At 43.0% G+C, this 10,795-nt stretch overlaps 1 protein-coding gene across 3 annotated transcripts in view; it reads left to right on the top strand.

Annotated features, from left to right (window-relative positions):
- Window positions 1-10,795, top strand: part of SLC7A6 (solute carrier family 7 member 6) — a 51,324-nt gene that overhangs the window by 14,049 nt on the left and 26,480 nt on the right. For all 3 annotated transcript variants that reach the window (XR_003092929.1, XM_025198447.1, XM_014517687.2), the window contains exon 6: window positions 3,353-3,476. Coding sequence is in view for 2 of the 3 variants with exons in the window: in XM_025198447.1 (XP_025054232.1) it covers window positions 3,353-3,476 (124 nt within the window). In the remaining variant the exon portion in view is untranslated. The remainder of the gene's footprint in view (window positions 1-3,352; window positions 3,477-10,795) is intronic.

Raw genomic sequence — 10,795 nt, forward strand, 5'->3', positions numbered from 1 at the left:
TGGTGGGAGGAGGAGTGCTGCAGCCACTCCAAAATTCCTCATAGCTCCCCACCTCCCAGTGCCACTGCCGACTGCCCTGAGTGCAACCCTGGCCCAACCCGCCCACTGGGAAGAACTTGGCACCTCCCCAGCCTGCAGCGGCATCTCATCCTTGCCCTGCACACAGATGCAGGGGCACATGCCCGCCATGCCCTCCTGGGGTGCGTGCAGTGGCAGGAGCCTCGATCTGTCCTGTCACACCCCAATGCCCCTTCCCTCACAACAGACTTACTAGGTGGACCCAGCTGCTCTTCATGCTGCCGGCTGTGCTCTTGGCTGCCTGTGTGCTGCACTGCAACTGTGTGCATGCACGGGGCGTTTATCGGCGACATTATCAGCCACATCAGCCCAAAAAAAGCCGATTGCCAATACTATCAATTTTCCTTATATTGGTGCAGATTCGGTATGGAACCGATGTATCAGTGCACCTTTGCTTCTAAGTGCTTGACTGCACTTCTTTGTGCTAAGGTCTGCAGATTTATTACAACAGCTACTTCAGCCTGCCTGCAAGTTGGGCACAGGTCCAGAATCATCAGTCAGTGACAGCAGGGGAAAAAATGTCCCCACTTCCTTGAAGTTCTCCAGGTGTTCTTCCGGATCTCCAGATGCATGCAGGTTGGCTCATACCATCTGTCTGGGGAGTTTTTTAGATTAAATTTCCAAATCCTATTTCAAATGTTTGGACTAAGAGTTTTTTTGAATTTGCACATCTAATTACATCTGTGTATAACAGCTGCGTTTGATTTGGAAGGGCAGGGGAAGTCCCCTCAGCTTTTTTTTTTCTTCTTCTGAGGTATTTGCAGTGTCCGTACAGACTTCAGGGCAACATATGGGTGATTAAAAGCCTAGGACCTATCTTTCTTCTACTGTCATTTAGCAAGTGTCTCATTGTGGAGCTCTGGCTGTGTTGTCGGAATGCATTTCCTGCACAGTTCAGTATGCGTGGGGTTGCTTTGCCCCTCCGCTTCCCTGCAGAGGAAAGGAGCCAACAAAATTGGATAGGCTAGCTGTGCTAAGATGCAACCCAGGTAGGTGGAATTGCTGCAAGTCCTTTTAGGAAGCAGGCAAGATTGTAAAAGACTTGGAAAGAAAGTGATACTAAGAGAACAGCATACCAAATGGAAGGTCAAGTTTTAGTCTCTAGCAGCTATGCCCATACCAGTTGTGCCTAGTAACCTCCTCCTCTTCCCCAGGAAAAAAAACAATGTGGGAGGATTGGAGGCAAACAAGATCAGCCTTTTTGGGGACAGGGAGATCTGCAGCAACTTGAAATATTTAAGGGCAGTCTCTGAGCCCAGTTTCCCTCCCCTCAATGAAACAGGATTATTGGGAAAAACTTTTAAAGTGGAGACAAACTGGTACCATTCCCCTGCTTTTCTTTGCAGAGTGCAGCATGGAGGGTAATCCTCAGCATCTGGTTTCCCTTCTCAGCTTCAGAGTGCAGCAGAGTAGATCAATAGAGAAAACATAGGCTATTGACATTGTTGATTCTAGTAGGAGTATGTACCCCCTCCTTAGGCAAGGAAGACCAGCAGTCTGAGGCAGAATTAGAAAATCAAATAGTAAAGTATAGTTTGTGGAGAGCCTGGTGGTAGGGGGGAATACTACAAAATTATCAAACTAGAAAACACACAACCATCAAGGAAGACTTGTGTGGAAAACTTAAAACTACAGTTTACTTAGACAAGTCATAACACTATATTCCTCCTTATGGTCACTGGGAAACTGAAATAGAAGATTATGAATTTTCTGTTCCACCTAAATGATTGGGAAGACATCAAGTTTTCATCCCCACCTCCTGCTGTAGTTCATTATGACTAAATTATTAAGCTGTCATTCAGCTCTGGCTGTGGGCCATTACAGTTGCATCCTGATCATTTGTATCTGGGCGATTCTCAACTAACTTTGTTTGCCATGGACAGCCAGATTAAGGGGGAGTTGCTCAGCTGTTTGCTGAAGGTTTACTTCAGAAGTTTCACTGAATCTCATCATTAGTCTTGCACAGCTGCATGAAGAAAGCCACAGCAAACAGTGAGAGCACCTCAGCATGTGTCCCTAGCTACTGGGCAAACTGTTATCTTCTCAGGAGAGTTAGGAACCTAAATGCAAAGTATCCAGGATCTACTGGACTTGCCCCTTTTGCAGGTGGCCATGCCTTGCCACTGCCTCCATTCGTCCCTTCGCATATGACTCTGGAATGATGAGATGGAAAGCAGCCCAGATGTGTAGGAAGGAGGAAGAGGGGGAGGCAGAATGAATTTAAATGTTTTCTCATGCAGCTATTTAGGGCTTTGGTCTGTAGGCTCAGAGACACAGACGAATAATTTCCTGGTGTCTTAGTGATATCATGGTGAACTCTAGGAAGGCTGAAGCTACTCAGAGTAATCAGAAAGTTTTGTATAACAATCTTCCTCCTACTTGACACTATGGAAAGGAGTATGGTGCAAATGGCAAGTTTAAGCACTCAGTAAAGCACACCAGGAGTACGTACTGCTTTGTAAATGGTACCTAGGGGTGTGTGTAGATGAAACGGGGGCCCTAAATTGAAGTGGTGGGTTTTAAAAAGCACTGCTTCAATTTAGGGCTGATTAAACCCCCGTGTCATGCACACTTACCTGCCTCTCTGGCAGGGAGGGGAGGGTGAGCTGCCAGCGGGCAGAGCGGTCCCTGGGCTGCAGGGGGTGGGGTGCTTCTCTCCACAGCAGCTGGAATTAGACCAGGTTGATACGCTACATCCATACACATTTATTTTAAGTATTTATATAGCTGTAATTTGCAGCCATCTGAAGAAAAATTGTGCTGAAAACACAACTTTAATGAATTCTGACTTCTACACCACTCTGAGCCCTGTTGACCTGCAAATGCTACTGCAGGGAGGGACCACAGAGTAGTTCATATAGCCTATGAACAAACTGGCTTCACTGGTATTTACCCTTTTTGTTGTTATGTAGTGATTCACAATGCATTTCAGAAAATCCAGTAAGTGTGGTTAAGCTTAGCAACTATAAATCAAGGCTTAACCCTAGTTGTAAACATTATACAGAGGCAGTCAAACTGAATGCGCTTCTCCTTTATAATCTCCTCTCAAAATGACTAACACTGTCTGTTTTTTAGGAAGCTGATAGCAATGCACTAGAATATAGAGTTGTATTACCAAAACTACTTTAAAAAAGGTAACCTAGGGCTAGAAGACTGTCTGCGTCAACCAGTCTGAGCACTTAGGGCTTCCAAAGCCTTTTAGAGGTAAAGTTGGTAACTAAAAATACAATGTTATCATTAATTTAGTTTTTTTTCCCTATTTTTGTTTTATCAGGAACTTGCCACTAGCTATTGCCGTTTCTATGCCAATTGTGACAGTTATCTATATTATGACCAACATAGCTTACTATACGGTGCTGGATATTAATGCTGTTCTTTCTAGTGATGCTGTGGCAGTGGTAAGTCAAACATATACCATACTGCTATATTGCTACTCTTCACGTTTTAGTGACACATTATCATTTTGTGAATATACAATCTCAAATTGATTGTGACTGTCCTGTGCAATGTTCATTTCCCATAAACCTAAAACAGACCATGTGCATAATTTAATTTGTCCTAAATCCCTGAATCAAGTCTGAAATGGGAATGCTTTTAATGGACATAGCATATTAGTTTCATGTATAATATAATTTAACAAGCTAATTAAAACCAGTTGACAGAATCCAAGCCATTAATATTTTTCATAAGGATTCTAACTAGGCTTCCACTTACAGAGGTGTTTGAAAGATGGCAGTAGGAATGATTAATACATAATTAATTTTTCCTTTATTTGTTCTCACTCTACAGCCTAACAAGTTGAAATAGCATGCCGAAAGATGCTATATTGAACCATTACTTAATCTGTCTTCAATTTCAAGTAGCTCTATAACCTGTTTATAGATTGATGTGTTGCAGTTTAGGCAGATTGAATTTGGAGTTACAGTTTACCACAAGAAGAGATGCATCACTCCAGTATACTTTTTCCATCCTAAATTTTTAATGATTTCTATTATTCCCTGTTTTACATGAGGTTAAAAAAAAGAAGAGGAGGTCTATATCCCAAATGAAAAGTAGTGTTTGAATTTGGATTATCTGGGACTCATTTGTATACAAATCAATAAATTGTATTAATTAATTCATATAATACAGCTTTATAATATAATTTTACATCTTTTTCTGTATTTTGATCATTTAGCTAGAGGTAAATTGGATATATCCAAATAAAATTATGATTGCAAATTGATTATTTTAAATCACGATAAGTAAGGTAGAATAAACCTTTTTTTAAAATAATCAGTATAAATCTTTAGTGTTTGTACGTTTTTTGGTTATTTTCCTAAAGAAAATGAAATCTTTATTTGGCGTAGTTCTGTGCTATTTGCTAACCAGGTTGATACGCTACATCCATACACATTTATTTTAAGTATTTATATAGCTTAGCACACGTTTATTCAGATTCCTATTTTGTATGTTTTTCACTCTTTATTTACTAAATTATGATATTTTTTTTACCCATGATTTGTCAAGCGACAGCTGCAAATTTGATTTCAGTTACCATGTGCAAATTACTTTAAATGTGCAAGTATATAAGAAAAAAAAGTAGCTTATTCAAACATGCTTTGTGTGTAAAACTGATTGATTAAACAAAGCACTGTCTACAGTTAGTAAATAACCAGACTGTTACTAATCACCAGGGATCCTTGTTTTCCTTGATTTAAAAAAAAAAAATTCGCAAATTCTCCGATTAAAACACCAAATTCAGCAATTAAAATGAAATGCCACTAATGTGTGTGTGTGTGTGTGTGTAGGTATGTGTATATGGGTATGGGTGTGTGTGTATGTATATGTGTGTGTATATAGGTATCAATTGAACACAATGTTTTATTGATGTATTTACAATTTTAAAGCAGTTTGGAAGCCTATTAGTGCCTCAATCACTATAGTAAAATAAATTCTAAGTACCTATATATTTTGGTATTTGATTTGGGGTTTTTCATCATCATGAGTCCGGTTTTTCTATTTCCCATAGAAAACTGGAGTAAACCGTGATTTTACATTTTTACTGGAGGCAAACGCGGATTTCTTGTTTTACCAGAGGAAACTGCAGATTTTGCAGTTTTGTAATGAGCTCCCTACAGGTTGGCAGAGTTCCAGAGTTTCAGCCTGCAGGGAGCTGGGAGGGAGTGGGAGGAGGGCAGTCAGGCAGGGGACACCATGTGCATGCATGTGGCCCCAGGCTGCCCAGAGAGCAGCTCCTGCAGGTAAGGGGGGGTGCAGAGGGGGATTGAAGCCCCTGTAGGGAGGAAGAGAGCTGGGCACGGCTAGGGCTGCTGCCCAGCTGGGTGGTGCTTGGGGCCCGGGGCCACAATGCGCGGCTGCAGAGCCCCCGCGGGGAGCAAGACGAGGCCATAGGTGGCTCATCTGGGGGAGGGGGAGGGCCGGCTCCCCACTGCTGTGTGCCCCCCAGATATGTGTGTGGTGCAGGCACAGGCTGCATGCTCAGGCTCCCACCCTGCTTCCCTCCGCCGAGGCCACTGCAGCCCAGCAGGCACGACCTGGCATGGCAGGGTTGGTGGGGAAGCTCATTGTGGTCGCTGCAAGCCGCAGGCTGCCCTGGCAATATTCCCCTTGTCTGCCCCACAGCAGTGAGGGGCACAACCCCACTGCTCCAGTGTGGGCAGGGGACACCACGCTAGGGCAGTGTAGGGCTCACAGCAGCAAGGAGCTTCCCCCACCCACCCTACTCTGCCCTGTGTGCCAGGTCCTACCTGCTGGGCTGTGGAGGCCCTAGAAGAGGGCAGCAGGGCAGGGAGCCTAAGCCTGCAGCACGCAGCCCACACTTGCCACATGCATGTGCTCTCCTCTCTTTGCTCCGGAAGCGCGTGCAGTGGCAGGGAGGCAGTTGCCCGCCCCCGCTACGGCCCTGCGACTGTACATTGCAGTCCCAGGCTCCAAGCCCCACACACTGCCTGGCTGGGCAACAACCCCAGCCCTGCCCAACTCCCTCCCTATGGGGGCCTCTATTCACACACCCAGTCCCGCTTACCTGCATGAGCTGCTCTGCGCACCCTGCCTGACTGCCTTGCTCCTGTTCCTGCCAGCCCCTTGCAGGCTGGAAATCTGCCATCCTGCAGAAAACTCTTTGCAAAAGAAAGTGTTTCCCTATTAAAGTGAAAAACCCTTGTTTTTCTCTGGTAAAAAGGAAAATCCACTATTTTCCTCTCTTCTCCATGGGAAATGGAAAACCCAGATCCCTGCTAGTCACTATAGCTTTTGTGTGAACAAAAGGATCTTATATTTTCTTACTTCATTTTGATTCATGACTTGGAAGAGAAAAAGAAACATCTATCAATTCCCAATTGGTTTCTTAACCTAGCATGAATTAGTTAACTAAAAGTAAATGAGTATTCTCTCTGCACCTGCAGAAGACATCAATATGTCAAAAGCCTAGTTAGGCATTTCAGCAAACTGGTTTCAGGTGTTTAACTAGGGACTTGCATTAGTTCAGTGGGTTTTTTTTTTCTTAACTTGTACAGCAAAGGTACACTGCTTAAATATTTTTAAAGTAAATATTTGGTAGATTGTATAATTTTAAGACTTTATCCTGGGTTGTTATACTTTATAAATAATGCTTTACAATGATTTTTATTTTTTAAATCAGTTTTATCCACCCAGGTTGGTAGAAGGTACAGAAGTAAAAAATTGTGACATTGCAATTTATAAAAAAGATGTAAAATGCATAAAACAACTTCAAGCAATCAAACAGCAAGCTCTAAACAAAGATAAATTAAACTTGGTTTAGGATCAGTGTTTTATTAAGTGGAGCTAAGTCTTCATGAATATTCATTCCCCAATATTGGCAATAAAAAAAAATTAGCAACTTTCATGATGGTGATTTCCAGTAACTTGAAGTTATCTTCCTCATTCTCTCATCTTTCTGTTCAGAGCAAAACTAAAAATAAAACTGACTTGTATTCTCCTCCGTCAAACCTTTTTGTGCTAACTTTTGTAAAAATAATGTACCACAGCTTTCTAACTATGACTTGGAAGATGGATTCTAACTTTATTTTTACACCATTTCTCCTCAAAGAAGATTGAGCAGCACTCATTTAAAAAACTAATTTATTACAGTGTGTACCTCCTTGTAGAGGGGCCAGGTAGTGGGGGCAGGGTAGCAGCCAGTCAGCGATGAGCCTTACACCTTGTGGCACCCTTCAAAAGATCTCACAGCAGCTGGGTGCTCTGTGATACCCTTTCTGGCAAAACTGAGTGTTCATGCTTAAAGCTGCTTTGCGAAGCCCTTTCATAAATGCAGATGGATAAGGCTTTAGTCAGTTGACTGCTATTCAGAATCTTTTGGGCACTAGTGAAACTGCTAATGTTAGTCTTGTTCTGTTGCTACTTAGGGAAAATATAAGTGATACCTGAGGTGGCCACTAGCATTATTCATGCTGGGATGGAAGACCAAAAAACTGAAGGTGGGAGTAGAGTAGCTTTCCCCAGTGCACCTTAGCTGTGAGGTTTTGGGTGGAATGGTAAACTATTTTCCCTCTTTTCAGCAGTCATCAGGAAGTGAAGGACTACCTGTCAGATATACTAGCTGGAGGTTGTATCTGTATACATCACCATTCTAGGAATCCATCACTCTACAAGTAACGAGGAGCTGAAAGAGAGGCTTTGTTGGTAGGGACCTACTTAATTTTCAGCCAGACAAAGGAATTTTTGTGGGTTGGTCACAGCTCAAAGAGCCAATTTCACACATGTTCCTGGCAGCCCCGGCCCTCGCTGCTGATTGGCAGAGAGGTGGGACAGGTGGGGGGACATTTGTGGACAATTGTGGATTTTGCGGTTTCTGCGAAATAGCAAATTAAGTGGGTCCCTATTCATTTGATGTTGCTACAGACCTAATTCACAAAAGGTCCTTTTCACATTTGACATTGGTGGTGATGCTGGGAGGGAAGGTTCAGGGGGGGCTATGGCAGATTTTGGGGTGGCTAGAGCCCACCCTGTAGCGCACCCCCCTTCCAGCACCGCTGCTGCCCACTCTGTGTGCAGACCCAACCCAGTCCATTTGCTGAGACGAGCCTGGCACTACCCCAGCCCCTGCCTACAGCAGCAGCCTGCCCCCTCCCTGCACTGATCCAGGGGGCACATGCCCCTCTGTGCCTCCTCCGGGGTGTGCCAGTGTGGGGAGTCGCACCTCCAGATGAGCCACTTGTGACTCTGTCTCATGCCCTGCTCTGCCCTGCCCCACCCAGCCACACTATATCCCTCCCCCCATCCTTTTTTCCCCCACAGACTTACCAGCTGGACAGTACTGTCCAAGTTGCTGGGCCGCACGCATGCACACAGCATTTATCAGTGAAATTGCTGGCCACATCAGTCAAAAAAAGCCGATTGCCAATAATGTCAGTATTGGTGTTATTGGTGCTGATATGATACGAACTCATGCATCGGTGCACCTCTAGTAATCAGGGCCTTGTCTTACTGCAAGATTCCAAGTATGTACTTGGGGTTTTCTTCATGGTATTGCCTCTACAGGTTTCCACTTTATGGTTTCAGGACCTCTGTTCGAGCATGTCAGAAAAAAGAACCCACCTGTATCTTGGACTCATAGCCCAGTACTCTAATATATCAGGATTTGGTTTCAGGATAGGTAGTATAATGTATGAATTTTAAACATTTTTCTAGTAGTAAGGAAAAGTCAAATTACCAAAAAAAAGTTTATACTTTGATTAGATGCCTTTTGCTTTTGCAGATGGATGAAAATGGATGAATGTTTTTATTTTTTGCAAATAAAATATGGCAATGTAGCTGTCTGTGGAGGAAAGTGTTCCAATCACATGGTGTCAAGAGGCTCTTCTGAGTCTTTGTCAAATTATCTGGATCTTCTGGTGCGCTGCAGCTCATCTAGGGTTGAATTCTAGTTTCAGAAGTTCTTGCATTCTCAGGATTCTTGCCTCTGAATAGGGCAGCCATATTCTCCAAGAGTTTGAGGTTTATGTCTGCGTCTACTTCTAACAAGGAAGCTATGCTTACCACACCAATTCTAGGCTTGGCCACTCTTCAGTTTCCCCTTTCTGGTTTTATAGCTAGGTTGACTTGTTATGATAAGTGATCTGGCTTCTCATTCCAGTCAGGATTCTCCTGTCTCAGGAATGATAATTTTAAATGAAAAAGCAGTTGTTGGCTGTCCTTGGGTAATAGCAATCTTTCCAGGAGCTATACAGCGTTATTCCTTGATAGTGGGGAGTAAAGATGGAGCTTTAAGATTCTTAAAGGCCTTTAGGTCAGATGTTGCATTCAGCAAAGCAGTGTTCCCAGTCACTGTACACCTGAAATGCCATGATTTCTTTCTTCAGTTGAATTGGTCTACTGCTTTGGAATGTGCCTATGGATCACTCAAGAGCATATGTACCTGTACAGTAACAGGAATTATTTAGGATGTGTTGCCCATACAGACATTCCATAACCCACCTTCCATTCCTTCTGCATAGGAGCCCTACTTGCCTAGGATTCCATGGTTGAGAAGAAACTGAAGAGTATTTGGTCCCTTCTAAGCCATTAATGTGTTCTAAGCCATTACAGCCATAAATACTTTACATTCTCAGCATTAGGTTTTTATTTTTATTTCTGCATGTCAAGCTTTCCTGCTCGCTGCTGTTATCCTACATCATACAGTTTCTTTGAGACTCTTTTCTACAGTAAAGTACAGGTCTGAAAGGAAAAATAGTGAAAGCAGTTCACAGTTCTTACTTCCAAACCCTCCCCCATTATCTCTCTTTCTCTCTCCCCCACCACCAAGACTATGGCAGAGCAAAGTGTGATCTGCCTGGTCAATTTTCTTCTGGGCCAGGCCAAGATAGTAACTCTGAAACGAAATGTGGACCAGCTTGTGTTGTGCTGGGCCATCAAGGGGACACTCTGCAAGGTTAGAAGATGGACTGCTGGTCCTAAATGAACCAGCATGAAAGGTATTATGGGGGGGACAAAAGGAGGGGTTCAGTCTCTGCTGATATGGGTTTTTTTTGTTGCTAACAGGTGTTTCAGCCTAGGAGGACTACACATTTTTGCACTTTTAGATTTTAATGTTTTCATAATGAAGAATATAAAAGTCTCCCATCTCCATAATGGATGTTAGTCCTGCCACTTCTGGATAGATTGGTGAGGAGGGCACTTCTATAAAATAAAACTAGAAGAATGGATGAGAATTTTTAATGAGCTTTTGGCATTGCAAAGTTCTTAAGTCTTTCTTATGCAAGGCAGGATCTTTTTGCTGTTCTTAATTCAGGAAAGCCTGGTATCTGTTTCCATTTGTCCTTTGAGATCAGTGTTGCTTTAGTACATTGTCAGTATTGCATCTTTTACCGCATCAGCTGTCAAGGTATGGTGTTGCTTGCTATCCTGTTAGCTCAAACTAAAGCAGAAGACAGATTTCCCATTGTGGTTCCTAAAAATAAATGTGGCTCTGTCTTATAGTACTGTAAACTTGACTAATTGGGTGTGGGCTAGATCCTAAAGGTAGAAAACCATCCTGTGTATTGTGGCAACATTTTATTTGTGGGAGTTTTCCTTGCTTCCTGTTCAGAACTGTTACTTCAGAAAAACATAATTTTAGTAAATCAGGCTTCTGTAACTTGAAATGAAGTAGAAATTCCAAACAGTCAATCTTTTGATCGTTCTTTTGGGAGCCATAAAGGAACAGTCAATTCAGCTGAAACATGCATGCTGGAAA

Source organism: Alligator sinensis, unplaced genomic scaffold, assembly GCF_000455745.1.
Source record: "Alligator sinensis unplaced genomic scaffold, ASM45574v1 scaffold97_1, whole genome shotgun sequence".
NCBI lineage: Eukaryota > Metazoa > Chordata > Crocodylia > Alligatoridae > Alligator > Alligator sinensis.